This window comes from Carassius carassius, chromosome 4 (assembly GCF_963082965.1).
Source record: "Carassius carassius chromosome 4, fCarCar2.1, whole genome shotgun sequence".
Classification (NCBI taxonomy): Eukaryota; Metazoa; Chordata; class Actinopteri; order Cypriniformes; family Cyprinidae; genus Carassius; species Carassius carassius.
The window spans coordinates 17,421,515-17,445,958 of record NC_081758.1 but is presented as its reverse complement, the minus strand read 5'-3'; the positions used below and the strand labels follow the sequence as shown (position 1 = coordinate 17,445,958).

At 37.1% G+C, this 24,444-nt stretch overlaps 1 protein-coding gene across 6 annotated transcripts in view; it reads right to left on the bottom strand.

Moving 5' to 3' along the window:
- The window catches only part of LOC132138731 (multiple C2 and transmembrane domain-containing protein 1-like), a 145,588-nt gene that overhangs the window by 29,121 nt on the left and 92,023 nt on the right, over window positions 1-24,444 (bottom strand). For all 6 annotated transcript variants that reach the window (XM_059547698.1, XM_059547700.1, XM_059547699.1 and 3 more), the window contains 7 exons: window positions 21,202-21,295; window positions 16,899-17,001; window positions 15,547-15,649; window positions 14,975-15,076; window positions 14,550-14,624; window positions 13,221-13,340; window positions 6,059-6,178 (listed from right to left, as the gene is read on the bottom strand). In XM_059547698.1, the coding sequence (XP_059403681.1) occupies window positions 6,059-6,178; window positions 13,221-13,340; window positions 14,550-14,624; window positions 14,975-15,076; window positions 15,547-15,649; window positions 16,899-17,001; window positions 21,202-21,295 (717 nt within the window). The remainder of the gene's footprint in view (window positions 1-6,058; window positions 6,179-13,220; window positions 13,341-14,549; window positions 14,625-14,974; window positions 15,077-15,546; window positions 15,650-16,898; window positions 17,002-21,201; window positions 21,296-24,444) is intronic.

Sequence of the window (24,444 nt, the reverse complement as noted above, 5' to 3'; positions counted from 1 at the left end):
CACACACAGACATTCATCACGTGAATCACAACAATGGTAACAATTAAATTTAATTTATTTTCATTAATTGTAACAATAGCCATTTTATTTGCTCTTTTTGTTGTGCTACTGCTGACACAAGACAGCAAATAAAATTGGCAAATAAAAACAACAACTTTAAAACAAAGCAACTGCATAATTTATTCTACGCAATGCATTCTGGGAGTCAGTGAGTAGCTATACTAAGTCATGAGTAAACCTAAATGAAAGGATCAAGTACCCCCTACAGTTCTTTTTTAGTTACTAGAACTCTTGTGTAAGTTAACTATACTAACTAAGCATTTGTCAGTACAACATACTATTCCTATTTCACTTTACTTAGTTTTTTCAAGGCAATCAGTTTGCATGCTTTTTTTAAGTAAGTCCAACTTATTAGATTTTACAGTGTATTTACAAACTGCACTCCCAAACATATCTACTGGCCTGTCTCATTCAGAAAACAAGCAATCCCACCCTCCAATCATGGCATTAGTTGAGCCAGACGTTTAAATGATGGATCTCTCTAACAAATACAGCAGTACACGCTTGTTGAAAAGTCATTTCCACATAACTGGATCTTCTGGTCAAACATCAGACTTCTCTCTGGACTTGTCCAATTATTTTTCAATAATCCATTTAACTCAGATGTACATCCCAACGTACAAAAGAAATAAAAATTACATTGTGTCTTTAAATGAGGGATGTATTTCTTTATAATATCTCTTACTGTCAGATGTTACAATCATGTGGTTACTATGCTGTTCACCGTGGTTGATAGGTGGTTGTCTACAAACATTTTATCATCTGCCAAGTAAAAATCTTAAGTCCAATCACAATGAAAAAATATCACACCTCTCTACGACGAAACACATATCATTAAAAGCATATTTCATAAACTTGAGTTACATGCTGATATTTTAACTGACTTTTTCCCATCAATAACTATGTCTTAACATACAGAATCAGTATCTTATAGAATCACAAAGCAATTTTTGTTAAATGAATTTAGTTAGGGATAATTTTGACGCGGTGTCGAGATCCTGAAGCACAGATGTTTCAAACCACTGCTCCGAAGTGTGATTCGAAACACCAATTTCATTAGGGCTGGCCGATATATAAACAAAAACAATATAGATTAAACAACTAATTTAAGCAGTTAAAAAAAAATTTATACCAAGTGATCACTTACCGCTTTTTATTAAATGAACACATGTAGGCCTATATGTAACTGAAGTAGTGCAAAACAATTACAGAAAGTGCATTATGTCAACTTTTTAGTGCATGCAATTCACAATTTAGACTATGCAACTGGGATAAGTATTTAATAAAAAAAAATACAAGTATTTTAGCTTAGAACAGAAGTCTGTCAACTCTCTGCAGTTTTAAGAGAACCTCTGTGGCATGAAACTATGTTCCTAAAAACCCTCTTAGATGGGGAGCTAGTTGCTGAAGCACATAGCTATTTCTTATATATAAATATATATAAATCAATACCAAAGACTGCCAAATATTCTGCATGGAATCTTACAAATATGTCCAAGAGTTTTACTCACCTGTCTGTTATTGAGGCGACATTTGCACACACCGAAACGTGACATTGCACAAAACAAACTGTGATTGGTTGTTTGACGTGTTGGTCAAATTGCCTCATGGGCGGGCCTTTTCCAAATTAAGCCGCCATGAATTCAACCTTCAGCCGTCAGTCTTAACCTAGACTAGTCTTAACCTAACACCCGCAAAGTATAAGTGGACTTAATGCAGCAGAACAATTAATATATTTAAATAAAAATCTTTATATGTAAAAAATGCCAGTTGTGGCTTGATGTCTTTTATTAATGTTAATTTTTTCCATAACCAAAATAACAAATTCAGTTGTCAGAGACATTACAAGAACCGAACAATAAAAACACAAATTTCAAATATTTATATACATGCTTCACCCGGTATTCAAACCTTAAGTGACAGGTCCTGACAACATGACAGCTGACATACACTAACCACTCCCCCAACCCACAAGATGGAATGATGAGCACAACATATAGGTTATAATTTGTCAATTCGCTTAACTGATTAATTGTTAAAGCTGTTTCAGAGCAATACACCCGTAGAGACAGGTGTCGAATGTTTAGAAGCCTCGGCACATTTGCTTCAGTGTTTCAGGAAGCCTCGTTCTGCCCACCACTAAATTTAATTAGTTTTCAATGATATCAGCATTACACCAAAAATATCAGGGGAAATATCTTATGTTGCACATTTGGGGCCTTTAGGTTGAAAACCACTAATTTTGCGTAAAAACTTAAGCCCAAATATGAGCTAGAGTAGTGTTCACAAAAAAAAAAAAAAAGAAAAAAAAAACAGGCTGTGAAAAAATTATTAACCTTTTAAAATATGGAAAATGGAGAAACTGCGAGCTGCTAGAGGACACAGTGAGAGTAACCCTGACAATTAAGACCCTCTCTCCCACAACTGACAAGGTTGCCGAGAAAGAACCTCGAATGCCTAATTGTGCTTGAGCTGGTGAAAGAGATGTCACTACGTTGCTCCAACTCTGACAGAATGTGCTATAATTAACACCTTCAAACATCTGGTAAACTGTTTTCCAGGCCAGTGAATTCAGCAGCCAGGGTCTTCTAGGGCCAGCCATGAGCTTGACTGAGCCTGATCAGCCACACCGAAGCCCATCTGAACACTTCCAGGTCTCCAAATAAAAGTAGGTGAGGGGTGGTGTTAGGGTGGTGAGCACTGCCTCTCTGCAGGAGGTGAGCAAGCCACTGACAGCTGCTGTCAGAACGGCTCTGTTAGCTGTGTCGGTGCTCCCTTACCTTCAGGTTAAAATTGGTGCACTTGCACTCCCTACCAGTAGGGGGCTCTTGTGAAGGCAGTGCAGCTTCTTTGTTTAGAGAGGAAACCAAGTGCCGCTTTAGAAATCGTAGCTTTCCATCACCTGCTGATGATCGACAGGCATAGTTCACAAGTCACATCCCTTTGTCTTGCATCTAAAACAGTGTTTATTTTTCCATCGTCTATTCCTTCTGAGACAAAAACCAATACCTTGGCACTATGCGGCAGCCCAGCTAACTAAGCTTCTGCCATTCTGTTGATTTAAAACAACGGTTTGGGAGTGTAGTCTAATGTTTAGTGCACAGCCATTCCAGATGGTAAAAAGGATCTTTAACAATAACAGGCCATGACAGCGAGGTCAGGTATCCGGTGGGAGGGTGGCAGGCGGAGAACAGCAAAAGAATACGAGAGTCAGGGGTCAGCTGTCTACAGGTTAAGAGTTGAGCAGACAAGTCACATCTAGAGGTAACAAGTCTCTTCAAGAAATGTGACAGCTGAAAGTGGCTTCCTGTTTCCCCACAACACACTGGGCTGTGGACATCAGGGGTACAACAAACAAGAGATAACATACGGTAAGTCTGAAGAAGGTTGATTTGCAATAATAACCAGCTATTATTCTGCGATAAAATGACAGCTTCTTACAAAAAAAAAAAAATAAATGCCATGAAAATTGATTTTACCTGAAAAGACTTTATTATATGAGAAGAAAGGGGCTGCAATACTACAAGAACCTATTTATGCAGAATTATTATTATAATAGAATAAGTATATCTCACAACCCTCAAATCAAAGTGGTGGTGGTTAATGTTTTATATTATATTTATATAAGCAAAATTTGTTTACAGTTTTTTATAATATATTTGAATAATATTATAATATAATATTATATTAATAATACAGTATAATTTTAATAAATTATAAATGTGTGTGTATATATATACATATACAGTATAAATAAAATAAGTGTAATTAGTCTGCAATGTATAACTGTAATTTTTTTTTTTTTAAATGTGATTAACTGAGGCTAAAAAACTATTAAAAAAGAGAGAGAAAGACAGAGAATATGCCTGTAAGAATATTTCTGTGCAGCTTTTGTTCATACCTAGAGCCTCACTTTTTCTGCATGTACAGGATATTTGAGCATACACGATCATCCACTGCATTCTGCACATGAGACGTGCTGGCTCACATTACAAAAGCATGCAATGATGATAGTCAGATGCCATACAAACACTTGGAAAAGTTTCATATAATGTTGGCCGGGCAGCATCTCCGTTTCTCATTTCTGTCTGTCTCGGTAACAAAAAAAAAATAGCTTGGACTGTTGGAGTGCCGCCGCCTGCATTTATGTGTCAGCAGGTTTAGTGCAGAGCTACAGTTAAGAGTTATCTGAAATGACATCCTGTAGTGATCTCTACTGTAGTGATGAAACCATGAATGGGACATGTCCACAGGAGGAATATTAGTCCTTTCAAAAGTACATCAGTCCTCTGAGTGTGTATTTATAAAAATAAAGCACAAATTGTAAACTCAGAAAGCATGGGTTTAGCTAAACTGCTGCATCACTTTCAACTAACAAGCTAGCAGCCAACAAACAGCTTTATATATATACACACACACACACACAGGTAAAACAGCTTATAGAAAGTGAAAAAGAAGAATGACATCAGGTACTAGTCATTACTCACACACCTAAATTCCTTCCCCTGAAGTTCATAGTAAAGCACAGGGAAACAGTGTCCAAGCTCAGGCTCATCAGTGTGTTTGAGGCTAATGGAAAACATGTGTGTGTGTGTGTGTTTACTGTTTCTAAACTCTCATGCTCTCACCAGCCCGTGTGTTATGGTTACTGTCGTCAAAATGCAGAACAATGGCCTGAGGAGATGTGGAGGGAGGAATAACAGGTTAAAGGCATTACCTCGGACTCCTGTGCGTTTTAAATCCACAGGTCCTGACAGAATCGCTTTTGACCCATTACCTAGTGCTGAATCCCTAACTTCTGACCCAACTGGCTTAAACAATGAAAGAAAACACACACTCAAACACACTTACACTTCACTAAATCATCACACAAGCTCATTACATATAAAAAGTACAATATATTATTAAAATACATCATAAAGTAGTAGTGTGTGTGATATGATAAGCCAGTTTTGCTTATTTAACATATTTACCATGATTATCGGAACATGCAATCTTATTACATATATTATAGTATTGACATGGTGAATAAAACATACACAGATAAGACTAAATGAATAACAGAGCTCTGGAGAGTTTTTGCAAACAATGTCGCCATCTATAGGACAACATAATTATATAAGTACAAACTGACTAGTATATCATACTTGTTTAATAACATCTCTATTCTTTGCAAAATTTTTACCAGGAGTGTCGTAAAAAGTATGATATTATATATATATATATCAGGGACTCTATAATGGTGAAACTTTGATCATATTCAGGACACTCAAAAAATGTAGTTCATATGCTTGTCCCATTTACTCAAAGGATATCCTAGATATTTCAGATATATGCATAATGGGACTATTCCTTCTAAAAATGTATGTACACCCTAAAATAGTAATCTGCAATTAATTCAATATCTACCTTCGGTGGTGAAGATTTTATTCAAGTCCATAGCCTTTGTTCAATTACTGTATGAAGTTCTCAAAGCCTAAACGGCTTTCAAAAATCCACACTGGTATAAAGTTGATTCCCTTCAATTAACTTCCAAGGTGAGCTCTCTTTATACCTTTGTTGCACTGATTCTTTGAGCTCACACATTCAGTCAAACAGCAGCATAAAACGACTCAAAATAAAACAAAATCGAAGCATAACTGTAATTTAAGTGCTGCAGAGCATTTTGACACTTTCTAAACACACATGAGCATGATGTTAAAAAAAAGTGTCCTCTTCAGAATGACACTGTGCTAACACTTTTTAATAAAAATATTAAAATAAATTAACAGTTTGGAGTGCCATTCAGAAATGCTTGAGATCCCACCTGTTCCGTACTTAGAAAAACAATCATTTTCAAAAGTTTTCTGAATTTCAAAAGTGCTGAATGAAACAAAATATTTGGAATTCAAACAGGTTTTAATACTCAAAACATATTAAATACAGAAAGTGGAAAGGGTGCTTTTAAGTGATCTAGATACAAATACAGGTGCAGGTGTGAGCGTGTGACAGAACTCACCACATCTCCCTGTCTCGTGTCCTTCCCTGAAGCAATGAGAAAGTAGTTCCAGGCCAGCAGCATCAGGAGAACCAGCGGGAACATATAGAGCTCAAAATTCCACACGACCACAACGAAAAGCTGCAGAAAGAGGGAACAAAATGAATGAGCAAACAAAAGGAAAGAACATTGCTCTGAAGATGCATTTATAAAACACATCAAAATGTTTTTCAAAAACATAAATTCTAAACAACAAAAAGACCAAGCTTGTGATTTAATGTGGCTTTTTATATTTTTTTGGAAAAATGTTAGAAAATAAATTTTTTCTAATCTCTATTTTTAATTTCTTCATATCTAAATTTGTTTTTTATTGGATGCCGTGTGTGTGTCATGTCTGTCATGTGTGTGCACAGATGATGCTTTAAAAATCTTTCAGTGAGAAAACGCAATGAATGAGTCAATCATCTGCAACAAAATCTCATTCTCCTTAAATGATATTATAAAGGCTCAAAACTAAGGCTCAAAAATAAAGCAGAATACCACTTTCTGGTCTAACTCTATAGTAAATGTGACCCTACTGCTATAATGGACATCATATATTATAATATTATTGTGTAAGTATTCAAGTTTTAAAAGCTCTGTAAAATAAAAACAAGCATCCTCATACAGTATATGACATGCACTATGATATACATAAATGCACCCCACAAAGACCTCGCTAGATTTGAAAAGTTTAGATAACATTAAATTACACCTGACCGGACCGGACATGCCCACAAACACTAGTGCAGAGCAGTGGAAAATCTCTGAATCTTGCAGTAACGGGTCAGATGTATTTCCGTGACCTTCACACTACACATTACATTACAGCTGTTGCCTCACGCGCACAAACTAAACATTAAGGGGGAAAAAAGACACGGGAAACAAATTAGGCACCTCTAAGGTGCATAATATATATGTGATATCAATGCTGGTACAAATGTTATCTTTAAATGACCTCTTACTATTTTAATATTAAAACTTTAAATACATTTTGAAGAAATGAATTTGCCACATTTAAATTAAAAAAGAAAACAATGGATCAATAGAAAGTAAAGTTGTAAATCATGCATTTAGCAAACAAGTATGTATAGAACATAGCAATAAAGTAAAGTATAAATTATGCAATAAAGTAACTAATCTGAGAATTAGCATACAGGAAAATATGTAATATGCATAAGCTGCTGACAGAAAAACACTGCCCAAGGAAGAAAAGAAAAGAAAACGTAAAAATCTGTAACATTTTGTAAACTCCTGTAACTCCTGTAAAGCAAACACATTTCTTACAAAATTCAGCAAAACATGTCCCATTAATTAGAGCACAAAATATTTTTCATACAAAGTATGAAATTTGAATTTCCTCACATTTAATTAATATCTTCCATCTGTGCGTTCATAAAATCATAATGACTTAATTTAGTCCTGAAAATATTTAAAATATAACAGATCAGCCTTTAGCATACTTTGACAAATTCTCTTCTATTTGTTGGCCCCTGACTCAATTAATACATTTTTTAATTGAAAAATACACTCTTTGGAGTTTAAAACCACGCTAAAAGAGTCATTCGTGAATCGGTCTACTTTGCAGCGCCCATCTTGGTTTCATATGCTGGATGCCATTCTTAAGTTTGGTTATTGTATAGCTAAGGGCCAGAGTCTGATTGACAGCTGATGTTAGTCGACACCTCTTCTGCTTGGAAGTGACCCTTCTCTTTTTCACACAACACAGCGGCCAAGAGAGAGATGCCCAGAGTTCTGGGACCATTCTTCCAGCCTAGACACTCATATCACCCCCAGTACCCCCCACAGAGAGCCCTCCTCAGGGAGGGAAGGGCCACGGACCCCAGAAAGCAAACTAAAGTAGAAGAGAGAGGTTCGGGTGAAGGAGAGGAAAAAGAGTAACCGAATCTGCAAACACACGACAAGAGGCTTTGTCAGAGCGCATCCAGGTATTCAGCATTCAGTTCTCCGGCTTTGGCGGCCATTCCGGAGCCACGGCGCTCAGTTTCCCGTTCCCCCCGTGTGAGTTCCTGTACTTCAGACCACGATGTACTGCTCAGGGCACGTACAGTAACCTCTCCACCTGCACAGATCCCGTATTATAATGATTCAGTGAGCCTCAGGACCAACAGTAACCTAATATAGACCATGACATCTATTCATTAAACGGCATCTGAAATCTAATTTCCTGTCAGTCCATTAATCTACAAAAAGCACCACAAGAAATCCACAAATCATTATTGATGTTACCATCAATATCTATAAGAATGATTCTGTGTAATATAACAGAAAAAGAGGACATCACAGGCGATACGGGAGACAAAGATGTCATTCTTTTACTCAAGTAGAAGAAAATGATTACATCTATTGCTTAAATTGTTTTCTAAAATTAGGGTATGTTAGAATTAAAAATGAGTTTTATGCATGGAATTAACAGAAAAGAACGGAATCTGAAGAAAGAAGCATTTTTTGTCACTTCCCTAATGAATTTCACTAAACAGAATATCAAACAACTAAGTGACATTAGCATTTGCATAAACGCTACATCCATCTCTAACATCAAGTAGCAAGTAAATTTGATTTCATTTTAAATATCTATTTGATTTTATCCAAGCGGAAGCACTTGAGATTAAGTCCCTTAACAAAAGCCGTTGCTCTAACTGGGAGAATGATCTGAATCTGCCAAGTGTTTCAGCATCTCGCTGGATTTTTGGAATGGAGGACGGACACGTTTTGGCAGCCCATTTCAATATCATTTTGGCACTTTGTGTCGTGGAGTGCAGGCTTGAGCACTTCAGAGCAGGCATTTGAGAATTAACACATTAAAAGTGTGTTACCAACACAGCCTACAACAGCCCCTGTACTTGGACTTCAGAAATTAAGTCACCACATTGTGTTGATTATTTTAAATAGTGCCAACGGTGGGTAGAAATATGCCAAATGAGAGGCTGATTATGGACGTCAATAACTCATCTGCTTTTTGGCTGGACTCCTTAGGTGGTGATGTTTGGATTGAGCGATGCCGCACTGCCATCTTCTGGCATTTCATGAAACACTTCAGTACGTTGTTCATCAGGCCCAGTATGATTTGATCTAAATCTAATTAGAAATTTATTAAAAAAGAGCAGCCTTAAAATATGTGCTAAATCATACAGTCTTCACTATTGGCTGGTGATTAGAACAGTTCATGTCAGCTATAAACATCTTAAGGTCTATCAACAAAATCTGTGTAAATTAATTTATAAACTATAATAATTAACAGAATAAATAATACTAATAATAATTCAAATGAATTTTCAATGGAACATAATTCCAGTCACTAAAATTATATTATATTATGATGTGGCTTTTATTTTACATTTATATTTAAAAATATAAAAGTTTGGAATTTTTTAAAATATAAAAGTTATATTTTAAAAGTTTCATTTTTAGTTTAAATAAATTTCTGGTGTTATATATATATATATATATTTAACATACAATTATTCCGAATTTGTCCCATAAATTTTAAAAATAAATAATTTTCTGACAGGTGGCTTGAAGCAGAAAGGTGCCACCTTGTAGCACTCAGTGGGTTGCAATTGTGAAGACACACACCAAAGCATTTGTTTCTCTTTTCCTTTCTCGGGTGTTTTTTATCTAAATGCAAAGCAGGTGAAAGCTGCTCCAGTTTCCTGTAGTAGTAGCTCTCTTGTCTGGGTGCTCCCACTGATAAGAGTCCTACTTTACCCCACATAAAAGAGCCGGGTATCATTTCCTTACCTCTCCCCTTCCAATATATCTCCTTCTTACCCTCTACACTCACACACACCACTCTTATTCCCCACGACACACAATACCTGCTCTATTTGCTCCCAATCCAAGGCCAAATTGCAGGTAGAGTTACGGCAAATTTGTTTGGAGGAAGAGTTGGTGCAGGAGCAATAAGGAGCTGGAGGGGTAGAGTGGCTCACAGGGAGGGCTGGCACAGATCGGTCTTTATGAGCACCACTCTGCCAGCCAGAACAATGGCCCATATTTACCCAGCGCAAACGCTCAGTTTACAGGTGTTCGTGGAGAGGGGAGGCAGACGCGCACAAACACTCCCGCTGACACCCACACACACTTGAACGAGCACACGCACACACATACATACTCTCCTAGCTTTGTCCATTGTGGATATGCCATGAGCTGTGTGGTCTTGACTGGCTGGTCGTTATCGAATGTGTGTGCAATCATGAACATTTTGGCTTACAAAAGCTAACACACACATGACTATTTTCAATGACGACTGTCACCCATTGGTCATCAAACAGATAAAGTAATGCCATTTTTTTACTAAATTAATATATTCATTCTGCAAAGACATTTAACTGATCAAAGCTGACAGTAAATACATTTATATTGTTTCAAATATTCCATAAACTATGTTCGTTTAAACTTTCAATTCATCAAACATTTCAGAAAAAAAAAAAAAAAAAAAATCACAGTTTATCCAAAAATATTAAGTAGCACAACACTAGAAATTGTTCAGCCAATTATGACTGTTGGCCTTTGGTTGTCAAATAAATTAATATTTTAATTCAGCAAGTATGCATTAAATTGATCAAAAGTGAGAGTAAAGCTATTTATATTTCTACGGAAAAATTTCTTTTTTATTTCAAACAGACTATGTCCTAATGCATTTTCTATTTATCAAACTATCCTGAAAAAATAGTCACCATTTCCAACTCGTTTCAACATAAATAATAATATTCAATCCTTGTCCAATAGGTTGTTCAAGCCCCAAACTAATGCTTTTTTCATTCAGCAAGTATATGCATTAAATTGAACAAAAGTAACAGAAAAGACACTTACAGTATAATGTTCTTTTGAACTTTCTATTCATAAGAGAATCTTGAAAAAGAGAAACCTGGTTTCCACAAATATTTTAAACAGCACAACTGTTTTCAACATTAATAATAAGAAATGTTTCGGTCAAGGACGACTGTCAGCCATTGGTCACCAAACAGATAGTCCCACCCCCTAACTTATGCCATTGTATGCTAGTGTCAAGCAGGATGCCTAAACATTCTGAGCATAAAAATGGCCTACTTTGTGTATTAAACTGGGATCCAACACAATCATTTCACTTCCATGCTTCACCTTTAAGGAAAAGAGCAGGATTTTTGGAGCACCAGCAAACAAAGAAAAAAAAATCCTTGGAAGAGTTTCTGCAACAAAATCCCAACAACATCAACAAAAACACCAATACAACCTCAAAAAAGCTAAAAACAAGAACTCTAACATGTCAAAAAGGCACAGACCTAAAAATACCAGAATAGCAAATCACAGCACTTGCCAGCGCCGCCACTCGCAGCTGGTTTTATCTGCGCATCACAAGCAGCCCCTTTGCTCTGGCTAACCTTTGTGCGGCAAGCACCGGAGGTTCTGCAACTCTTGAATGCTAAATCACCTCCATCTGACTATTGTGTTCTTTTGGCTTAAACCTGTCAGCGGCTGACAGAACGGCACAGATGTGGGTCTCAGCGCAACGGTGAAGGCTCACCTGAACCAGATGGCTTGTGATAAAGAAAGAAATCAGTGTGATGATGATTAAGAGAGCTCATAAGGAGGGAGATTTAGATCTTAAAGAATAGCATAAATTACCAGCTAATGGGACAACTGAGAAGAAAAGAAAGAAACGAAAAACTTTAATTGACTTTTTTTCCCCATTCTTTTGTAAAGCAATTTTTTTTTATAAATTTGGTAGTCCAGGTCAGACGTACTGAACTGAATGTGATAATTTTTTATAATAGCATCTGACCAAATGTAATGTAATTGTTTTTGTTTCATTCCTCAAATCTCTTGACATTTCTTCCTCTGACATTTTCATTGATGTATTTCCCCCGACAACCATGAAGGAAAAGAAAAAAAACTCAAATGTTAGCTGATCGATACAGCTGTCCCTCTGCTCACATGTGTGCCCTCGGCTTTTGCTTTCGGAAGTGTACCGAAATTAAAATGTGTCAAGCAGCAAATGTTAATGGCCTACCCAGCGCCACTTAAAGACACGCCAGTCCCAAAACAGACAGGCCCAACAGCAAATTATGCAGCATCACAGGCAAGATTAGCCAGCATGTCCTGTGCTAGCATTCAGTCACACAGCCCACTCACAAAGGGTGTCCTTTTCAAGAAGATTCAACTGTCCAATTACAATCTGAAGGTGGGCCACGCTATGAAAGAGACTGTCGTGAATTCAGACGACTTCCCCCGAGGTGCCAGAGTATTACTGGAGATCTGAGAGGATTGCTGGACGATGTCAAAGACAAATGGGAAAATTCTGGACATTTTTAACATGACAGATGGGGAGATGGGAAATGTGTGCACAGGAACTAATGGATCACCACAAAACCTGTCAGTATGTTTTATAAAGTCTAGTGTATGCAAAGTGGTCCCAGAAAGTATTTGGCACTTAAGATACACCTAAAATGTTTGAAAATCACTGCATTATAGACAAAATACCGAATCAAATATATAGAAATACACTTTCGAAGCAAAACATTTCAAAGAAAATTAGGTTTTGAATGATGAAACAATAGATATACGGTTAAAAGTATAGACTAATGTACAGTATCTGGATATTTTCTAGTTGTCAAAGTGGTGTTAGTGGATCATGTTGATAGTTAATGTGATCAGCTATATCTATTGGTTATCCATGTGTGAACGAAGGGGAACTTACTTACTTCGTTCACTAAAGTGACCTTTGGAGGAATTGGTTGCAAAAAATGGCTCAGACAAATGACCTTAACTCTTGAGAAAAGAAACAATTTCTTTGCAGATTCAAATCTGCAACTGATAAAAAATACCAGACTACTCTTCTCAGAGTTTGTGTCACTTTCATTTTATTGAGTCACTTTTACAAATAACTCATTCCAAAGTCAGTTTAATAGTGTATAATAGTTCTCCTCAGTTCATATTATGTGTCCTAGAGTGACCACAGGTGTACTTCATCACTCTGGACATGATTCACTAATGTTTAACAACCAGAAAATATCCAGATGTTTATTTATATTTAAAACGAATACAATGAAATTCAATTGTGGCCAAACCCAAATGTGTCCAAATACATTCTGGAGCTGCTGTATGTGACTGTTGGTGTGGTTGAATGCATACTGGTTCTTACCAGAAAGGCACAGATGCTCCTCTGAGGAGACTCCCACTCAAAGCAGCTGTTGATGTAGCAGCCAGCATTAATCAGGAACAAGATACAGCGCCTCACTCTGTTGAAGTTCTGCAGCAGCAGCTGAGTGACAGAACGACAGTGACATTTCACAATTAAACTGATTCACACTGACAAAACCACCAATCTAAAATCATTTTTAAAATCAGAAAAAAAAAATTATACTACTGTATATACTACCATTCAAACTTTTATTTTTAATCAATACTTTCATTCAGCAAAAGTTCATGCTTTTCATTTGTCAAAGGTGACAGCAAAAACATTTACAATGTTAGAAAGGATTTTTATTTTAAATAGATAAAAGTTGATTTCATATTCATCAAAAAATGAAAAAACAATCACACTTTAAGTGATTCTTCATTAAGAAACGGGTTTCAACATTGAGCATGTGTGTGTGTGTGTTTGTGTGTGTGTGTGTGTATGTTTAAGTAGGAACTAATAAAATATTTTATCTGTCATGTCCCTTTAATAAAAATGCTTCTGAGTGCAAGTGAACTAAAAATGACCGCTGCTTCTTATGTTCACAGGAAGATCAAACACTCCTGCTCACATTATGGCTTTAAAATGCTACAGCTTTGATCATAGTAAATATCCACATTTACTGTGGTGAAGTGAAGGATCCGGGCCTTCCCTTCAAATTAGGCCATTTCTGTTTGTCATTAGGGACTAATCAAAGCATATTTGAGGTGAAATACAATACAAATCTACTAAAGAATAAAACATTTCTAAGATGTTAGACAAAATGAGCTTCAGCTGTCCAAAGGAGAGTATCAAGAATTAAAAGCAAATCTTGTGGGGATAAATTTGATATGTTGCACTCGCAAACAGTTTAGGGGGGGTTCACACCAAAGTGGGCACTTTTTATAGCAAGCATTCAGTTCTGCTATATTGCGTGACAGATAGAGAGAGTGTCTGTTTGTGTCTGTTTGTCCCAAGCAGTGTCTCAGTGACAGGTCTGATTTGGGACAACCCCTACAATTCAGCTCTTTGTCAGGGATGGGGGGGGAGACATTGAACAGGGCGACAAAAAGAAGCACAGCAGAAGAACCAGAGGTCCAAACTAAAGGATGGCCAATCTACTTATGCACCCCCAGCATTGACAGCTTGACATTTCTATTCAACACCACCAGAAGAGAAGGAAGAGACAAGGAGAAAGAGCGAGAGAGAGAGGGGGAAGATGAGGAGAAAGATGATGTTGGGGGGGGATTGGGGTGTTGGGGGTTGATTTTATTAATGTCCTCAACAAAGGTGAGATTAAAGTGCTCTTGTTACCTGTTTGGACACTCGCGGCTCCTCTTCGATGTATTTCTGCTCGATGGGAATCAGAGTTCTCAAGCCGGCTTTTACCTGCAACACAAAAACTTCATGCATAACTGAATGTAATACTCCACCATCGAGTTCAAGACGTGATCACGATGCGTCATTAACGATCTAATATATCAAGACATCCCTCCATTTCATACATTCCACACCACGCGGCCATGTGACGCTCTCTCACACTCCTGCCTAAAATGGCGGGCAGACACACACAGCGGTACACAGACACACAAATAAAAGGCGGAGGAAAGGGGAGTCTTCAGTAATTAAAAGAGAGAATGAGGACAGGGACAGACAGCCCGGGAGAGGGGAGAACAAGCAGAAAAAAGAAGTGAAAACGCTCGAAAAAAAGCAAGCGAGTAAAAGAGAGTGGGACTTACAATGTTATAAATCACGTCTATTTCGAGAAAGATGACCCCTTTGGTTGGCCCTGTCAGTTCCTTGCTTTTCAAGGCGTAAGCTTTGCGTTCTCCATTTTGGATCTGTGGGAGAAGGACATGACAGCCGTCTGTCTGGCAATACCCAGCTGAATACACTCTCCGTGTGACCTTTGAACCCCAGCTGCTGCATCTGACAGGGAGCCCAAAACAACTGTGGCGGCTCTGACAAGTACCTGTTCATTACGGCCCGACCACTGTCAGCCGCAAATTAACTATCCTGGGGAATCAGCCTTATCTTTTCTTTCTTCTCTGTTTTTGTTAGTAGCTTTTCTTCCCCCAAGTGTTTTTCTCACATCCTACTCTATGATTACTCAAATCAATAAAGGTTAGACACATGCTTTGTTGATTTCCCCATTTTTGGCAACCTTATTTTTGTTGTTTTTCTCACTTTAACGTTTTACTCTGATTACTACAATCAATAAAAGTTAGACATATGCCAATTTTGTAGTGCATTTTTCCCATTTCAAATTGATTCATTCTTGAAAGAAAAAGACTGCAAGCTCAAAACTTACATTTAACAACGGTATAGCCACTTTGCCCAAGAAGTCGGCACTTCGGTCTCTGTCTTCGTCATATACAGTCACCTCTAAGACTGAGTGGATGTCTTTCACGTTGCTAGTTGAAGAAAAAGGGGTAGTTGAAGAAGTCATCGACTAATATTACACACTGACCAGATCTTTCAAGTCATGACAAAAAAAATGTGATTCATCTAAATCCTTGGTGACAATCTCCATTGTGCAGGGGTTAAAAAAAGATGCTGCAATTCTCTATTTTAAATGCTATCTTTGAAAAGTAGGCTAAAGAGAAGAAGTCTAATGAAAGAAAATGAGGTTATTCTTTAAGAAATGAGTGTTCCTAGGAGAGGCTAGATTACCCAGCTTTCCATGGGAATTCACAAATGAATTTCCAGCCGTGAAGATTGAACGATTATGAAAAAAACACAAAAAAAACATCAATGGAGCAACCTCTAGTTATCGACCTAATATAAGAAATGATGTATGGCACATTATCAAACAGCACAATGGCTGTACTTGCAGAAGGGAGTGTAATCTCTTCCCACTTTGTGGGAAGTCGTGGCCTAATGTTTAGAAAGTTGGACTCCCAATCGAAAGGTTGTGAGTTCGAGTCCCGTGCCGGCAGGAATTGTGGGTGGGGGGGATGCATGTACAGTTCTCTCTCCACCTTCAATACCACGACTTAGGTGCCCTTGAGTAAGGCATTGAACCCCCAACTGCTCCCCGGGCGCCGCAGCATAAATGGCTGCCCACTGCTCCGGGTGTGTGCTCACAGTGTGTGTGTGTGTTCACTGCTCTGTGTGTGTGCATTTCAGATGGGTTAAATGCAGAGCACAAATTCTGAGTATGGGTCACCATACTTGGCTGAATGTCACGTCCTTTCACTTTCAAAAAGTTCATTTTCTTCTAAAATAAAAGTTTACTTTAGTGTCACATTTTCAACTACCAATACAAAGCGTAATTAAATAATCCTGACTACATTATCCTGTAATCCTCAGCTCTCTATAAATCACATAGCCCAGAAATTCGGAATTTAGAACTAAGCTTTTGCAGTACACTGGATTAAAAATATATTTTTCCTACTTTACATTCAATATCTTTTTATGTGGTTTACAATTACAAATTAGATCATTTTCAACATGGATAAATCAATTGCAATTTATTTAGCAATTATCATATTCTATGCAGACTTTAAAAAAAATATTATCTCATTTATATCAGTATTTGATATACTTATCTCAGTAGTGTAGTAACTAGAAAATATATGATAAATTGTCAGACTGAAAATATGTGATTATATGAAAATGCAAGCACTCTGGCACATGCATATACACGCTTTTGACACTTACAACATGAAGACTTTGTTCCACTCTGGGTTGAGGTTTTTGTACACGGTGTGCGTCTGTAACCGATCGTTGCTGAGCTCCACTACACAGAAGGGGTCACTCTTGCCTGTGGGACACACACACACACACACACACACACATTAATTTTCTCGGTTCCATTGTATTTACTGTGGTGTAATCCACTGGGTGGTGTGCTGGGGGGAATAACTACCTGATAAAGGTGATGGGACAGCCAGCCTAAAGGGCTGGATCAAACCACACTGCTGTCTTTACCCAAACTAAAGCTTCAGCAGCAACTTATCACTGTGGAGCTGATTTGATATATTCATTTTGCCCCATGTGGGGTCGTTTCCTAATGTTACACCGATAGAGTGGTTTGCACACAGGCAGATAAGCATTTCTGCCTTTGCACTGCCCTAGAGCACTGTAAGGACATGTCTGTCTCCGTTTGGTGTGAACACACACACACACACACACACATATTATCATGAGGAGCTTTCTGGTTGCTGACAGGGCATTCACATTGATAAATTAAAATGTCTTGAAGTGAGACTCTTTTTAATAATCCTTTTCATCAATATATTTTTAGAACTTCAATAGAATATTTTAAATCATGTACGAAATACATTATTATAAGAAGCTGACTCTAGGGATGCGTTTATATAATCTACTGTCCTAGATGCTTTGAAATAGACTATTAATATACACATGTACATAAATGTTCATAATTTAAAGGAATATTGTTCTCAACAAAAACTTAAACAACAAACTCTTCATATCAGCTTTGATCTAAACTTTTAGTCATTAAACAAATCTCTGAACAAAACAATTGGGAGCATTTTTGTTGATTGTTGCAGAGCATAATTTTTAAAAGCTGGGGCAAAAATTAACATCCATGATGATAATTTTATAACGGGCTGCAAAGTTAAAATGCACTATAAAATAATTCACTTCCCTGCATGCGAATAAAAGAAGCAAAGACATTTAAAATAAATGTCACAGTGATCAATGGAAAGCCCTTACTGTCACCAAGGATATCAATTTCAGGGGTTTATTGATCAGACTGAATATAGTTTTTATGAATATGTTTAAATACAGTGATTACACTGGTATGTATCTGATTTAATAAAATAAGTTGACTAAACTTATGGCCAAAATCTGGATTGTTAATTAAATTTTACACAAAAAGTGTGTACAGTATATTATACAGTATACTTTGTTTTTATTGAGTATTAGAAAAAATATAGCAAAAGTTACAGAAAATCAGTTAGGAGATAAAATTATAGAATCACATTTTTATTTATTGCATGAAAAGGTGTTTGCAAAAAATAATGAAAAAAGAAACCCTTTTCCTAATTTCAAGCATCTCATTTACAAAGTATTCACACAAATGCTTAATTTGCCATGGCATCTAGTAATTGTGAGTATTTTCATCATTCAAAAATAATTAGCAGATGCTTATATAAATGTATATTTATAGGTGCAGGAATGTAGCACCCTATTTAATATCCTCGTGGTAACACTCGGTCATCCTCTGCGACAAATTACTACATGTTCGTGAGACAGCTGTCTGAGCAAATTACACGCTTCGCACTGAATGAAACTTTGACTCCCCAGGTGTGGCCAAGCAGACGCTATCTGTGGGTTAATTCTGGGCAAATCCTCACAGACCGGCGAGATGAGTTCAACCTCATTCCAGCTGCAATTTGATGAGCGTGAGGCGCGCTGACGTATAAAGCGGTAATTACATTATTCAGGTCTGGAAGGCATTTTAAATGAAAAGCAAGAACGGTGTTAAGCAGAAGTACCTGCATGAGAGGAGCATTTAACCACCCATAGGATTAATATATACAAACACACTGATGGCAGCGAGGGCAGAACAGTTCCTACTTGTGTTTGAAAACTGATTGTTAACGAAATTGTCGACTGTCAGAGTTATGTCTGCATCCGAAGCGATCTCTGTGAAGTATTGAGTAGCTCTATTCAGAAGGAAAGCAGTCCCCTGTCCCTAAATACTGTTGGTTTTACACACTGTCCCCATTTATCCTGCTGGCCTGGAGTGGAAGCACTCCAGATAAAAGCCTCAATTAATTACAATAAAAAAAAACACTCTGTGGTACAAAAAAAAACTAAGATTTCCCTCTCTTTTTCTTTTTCCTCCCGGCCACATTATCTTTTATGTCCACTCTCCTTCCCTTCCACTTTTCCCGGACTCTCACTGTCTCCAGTGAGCTCTCTGTTAGAGGAGGCACTGTTCCGTGGCCCGTAACCTTGTTGGCTGACACCTCGGTGCCAGGACCGATTGAGATGGTGAGTCCATGAGCGACTTAGAAAAGCTTTGTGTGCCGGCGCTTTGTGGCGAGAGAGGAGTGTGAAATCAGAGCTCATGAGGAGGCCACGGTTTCCCAGGGAACGCCAGACCATGCTACGAGGTCAACCTAGTGGTCCGGACCCCCGGAGAGGAGCGAGTAAAGGACCGGTTGCAGAACTGTGCAGCGAGCGGGAAGGGGGAGAGGGGAGGGGGGTGGTTTGCCATTGAGCATATCTTAATTAAAGGCGTCGATTAGGCGATTAGAGAGACAGTGAACGCAAAGCACTTAGTGGAGAGGAACCTCACGAGACGATCCACCTTAAGAGTGACGGTGCTAATGACCTCTATGTCTCTGGCTCTAATTCTCTCTGTCTCTCACGCTCTCCCTCTGTCTTTTCGCTCTTTGTCACTCCTGTTTCTTTCTGCCGCCTCACACCTTGTCTGCAACCGATTGTGCAGCCTTGATTAATATTCTTGTGCTGCAATTCTCAGCTTCATTCCCACAAAAGTGGTCAAATCAAACTCAAACCAACCTTTCCTGCAAAATCGCTAAAGCTAAACAAATATTTTTCAGTGTTCAATATTTTTAGTAGTCACAAGCTCACGACAATGATGCTATCTGTTTGTCTGACCAACGGTGGATGATTTGGAGTGTTTGAGAACTACCTTTATTTTTGCAATTCAGTTTGATATCATTAAAGGTGCAAAAATTACACTCTTCATCTTTAAAGAAATAATTTACTTAAAAATAAATGTTTTGTCATCAGTTAATTACCATGTCTTTCCAAACTGAAATGACTTTTTTAGTGTCTAATACGAATAGAAATACTTTCTTTTACTCTATAAATTGAATATATCACAGACATTGGAAAGGTTGTTTTCTAGATACTGTAACTCTCACGGGTTTGTAGTGACATGAGGGTTCATACATTACATACATCATACACAAGTTTGGGATTGGGAAGATTTTTTTTTCTTTATTCTTTTTTTTTTTAAGAAGTCTCTTATGCTCAGCAAGGCTGCGTATACTTGATTAAAAATACAGTATAAATAACATAAAATATAATCACAATTTAAAATTAACGTTATCTATTTTAATATATTTTTTAATTCAATAAGATTTAAATAAGATTTTATTCCTGTAATGGCAAAGCTGAAATTTCATCAGCAATTACTCAATTCTTCAGTGTCATATGATTCTTCAGAAATAAGCGATGTGATGCTCAGTAAACATTTGCACTACTTATTTCTGTGGAAACCTTTTTTTTTATGAATAGAACGTTCAAAAGAGCAGAATTTATTTGAAATGGAAATCTTTTGTAACATTAAAACTTTTGATCAGTTTAAATGCAAGATTGCCTTAAAATTAAAAAAATGTAATAATTAAAAAACAAAACTGTCCCCAAACTTTTAAATAGCAGTGTATTAGTTTAAGCTATGTTAAAAGTCACACGGAAATATCTTATTTGAACATAACACACAAAAACTGAGGAACTGATGATTCAGTTGCAATGAGGTCACAGTTTCAAGAAGAATGGGCTAAAAAACAAGCAAAAAAAAAAAAAAAAAACATTTAGATGCATTTAATTCTTGTGTAGTATTAATAAAAAATGACCCAAAGTGAGTGTGTTTGTTATTGTCTTGCTCCGATTCAGAATAAGAATCAGCTCACTGCACCATCTCCAATCTTTTTCTTTTTCAAACTTGATAATTAATAGTGCCAGAAACTAGGCCTGCCCACTGCAGACCTAATTAAAAGTAAGAATTAATGGAAACCAGAGCAGTCGCACAAGAAAAAAAAAAAAAAAAACACGTTTAAGAGACACAGTGATCTCAGAAGCCAACAATCCATAAGTAGAGGGCAGAATACAATATAATCAGCCTCCTGCTGTCCATTCCAAGGAAAATAATAGTCTTTATCAGTAACTGCGGAAAACAGCGTGAGAAATCATATGTCAGGATCACTGTTTGTGTTTGTGGGAGGGTTTTTCTTACCTGTAACATCAGCTGCCATCAGCCCCTCTGCTCGGATCACCTTCACCTGCACCATGCCCACATCTTTAATATTGTGAAAGGATCTGAGAAGACTCTGTTGAGGTCAAAGAAGCATTTAAACACTTAATTCACTTACAAATGTATCATTTTCACTGCATACAATAACAATATAATAATGAAAGCGATGAAACAAAAGATGCTCCATGTTTTCTCAGAGCTAACCTCACCTAAAAGAACATTTTTCTTGTATATGTGCTGTATTTAATATGGTGTATATTATTAAAATAAATAAATATAGTAAATTACACTTTGTACTGTCAAAAATAATTTGACATTTTGAAGTGTTAAATACATTTTTAAGAGTGAACACTTTTTACAGAAAGTGTTTAAATACTTTCTGTATATACGTTGTGAACTTTGTAAGCTTTAGAAATGCATTACTTACTGAACTATTTACTGAAACTATAACCAGCAATAGATGTGCAATATAGGAATATTGCTTTGTTTTAGACCAGTCATAGTTTAAACTTCATAAACACATTTAAGCAGCCAAAATAAATACTCACAAATGATCTAGAAAAAATACAGATGCTTATAAAAAGTAAAAAAAATAAATAAAAAAATGCACTTTCACATGAATGAGAAGAGGACAATAAATAAATCAAGGTAAATGAAAATGAATAAAACAGTGCTGATGCGTGATGTGTGTCTATACTCACATCCATGTTCCTCCGAAAAATAATTTCTTTCAGTTTCATATAACTATGTGAGCAATTAAACAAAAAGCAAAACAGAAAATACTAGCAGAGACGCGACTCATTTCTAAAACCGTAAATCTTCAAGAGGTGGATATACTGCTCAAAGACAAGTGCATCAGCAAAGACACTTAAACATGATTTATGAGCGAGTCAATTACACTCATACCGATAAAAGCCTCTCATTGAGAGACCATAATACTCCATTACAGTTCCTTTGTGTGTCTTTTGTAGCATTAAAGGGGCTGACATTTAGCCATGAAACAAACTAGGCATCACACACTAACTGTGTGGTCACAGCATGAGCGATCTCTCTCTCTCCCCCTTCCCCTCGTTTTCTCTGCATTTAATAGTGTGTACTGTTTGTCAAACAAAAAGAATAGCTAAAACACACCTATAGTAATTAAATACATACAAATGAATTTCCTTTACAAAAAAATTAAAGACAGCAAACAGACTTCTATTCAGAATTTTTCTTCTGAGAAATAAGAAGAATCCAAATATTGATAAAATCTCTTCTGGAGTTTCAAAAGAGATCTTAACAATGTTTCAGATTGTGTCAGTAAACAAAAAAAAATAATAATAATAATAATAACATTGTATTTAATAGCTCTGATATTTAAAATTTTAAAGCTCTCTTATGCTGACAAATATCTTAATTGTTTAAGTAATTTAAATGAAACTAAGCTTAGATGTCTCACGAGCTATAAAAGAGAAACCACTGAGAAATAAAACTTTCCATGCATGCGTGTCTAACAAATGCACAGAAATGGAAAGTTATTCATTAGCCCTCTATATGAAACACAGTCAAAGTCAAAGAAACTCTTGTGACATTTCCAGACGGACACTTTCAAATGCGAGTGAATGGAGCTGGAGTGACAGAGATGACACAATCTCACTGGTGTGCCGTCAAAAGCACTGGAGACTTCACTTTAATTCACTTTTTGGCAGTAAGCCCTACACATACCCAGAGGAATAATTATAATTTGAATTTCTCAAGTCGGGGCCAGCCTGCAGACTTAATTCATTATACACTCGGACTGGCTTTGCCTGTTATGAACGATATTATTGTTGAAAACCCTCTGATAGCAAACGAGTGGAGATGGGGGGGGGGGGGGTCAAGTGATGATTGAGGGGGACATTTTTTCTTCACATACATTCAATCCATGATTTCTCAGTAGATATCAAGGGCTTGCTATTTGTGATTATTACAGCCTTGAAGAAAAGTGGCAGATTTTTTGGGGGAGGGAGCTGGTGCATTTCCATAGCAGAGGTATTTCAGATTTGCAAAGGGTGCTGGCTTTTCAGACCCCTCAAAAGACATGCAAGGAGATTGAAAAGCTCAGGAGATGAGGCCTCTTTATTTTTTTTAATGAAAGGCTGAAGAATATGTTCCCCCCCTGCATTGGGGCCAGCAAGACATCATACCAACTCATATGGTACGCCGAGGAGGAGAGCGCTTTAGTCCCATTACAGGAAAGAGGTAGTGCATAAACACTTGCGCATACATGCACACACACACTCAGAGCCCCTTCTAACCCCCAACCAGACAGTAGGGACCGAAAAGCGAGAGAAGGGGAGGGGTGAGATGGCAGGACTGTGTCTTGAGTGACAGCTTGTCACCGTGACGTCTTATTCCATCTCTGTTGTGGAGAAAATGAATGTCACTGCGCGGAGCCTTATGACTCGCTTTCATCTCGCAGGCGCTCACCTTTTATCAATGCTCTAAATAACATTTCAAGCCCACCGTCTCCAGCCGGACAATCCGGTCAGGGGACATTAAATCGGATGACTGTGAAATGTCATAATAAAAGTGGAATGCTAACAGCTTCCACCCCCTCTTCCCTGCCTCAATCTTTTTCTGCTCCCTGACTCTTTTCCCCTACTTCCCGTTCTTACACACACACATTGCTGTACTTGTTCACATTTTGATTTGGAAGCGAGTGACAGGGCCAGAGAGGAACTGTGCGCCTCCACTTCAGCAGAGGTCACCCTGGCCCTGATACCCATTAACGTCCATTACACACGAGTCGCCCACACTCACCCGGCTACTATTAAAATGCATAATTTTGCTCTGCTTACAACAACAGCTGCGAAGCGGAGATACAGTCCTCCTCTCTGGAAATATTGATAAAATAACTGCTTAAAGACTGAGATCAATGGGCTCCAAAAAAATATGCAATCGTATTTGAGGCACATCTTTTTCATTTAAAAAAAAAATGTGAATGACTAAAAGAATGTTTTTAAATGCAAATATATAAACAGAAAAGAGATATAAGCTCTAAAATGAAACACAAAGGCTCACATATATTATATATTTATTTATTAATTCACATTTATTAATATGTCTTATGAATAAATGTAAGAATGCTAATAATTATTTTTATTACTATACTAATTCATTAGAATTATACTTATTCATTGTTCACTGTAAATGCATTTCAATGAATATTTTTTATAAGTTAATAAGAATAAATAATTGTTCATT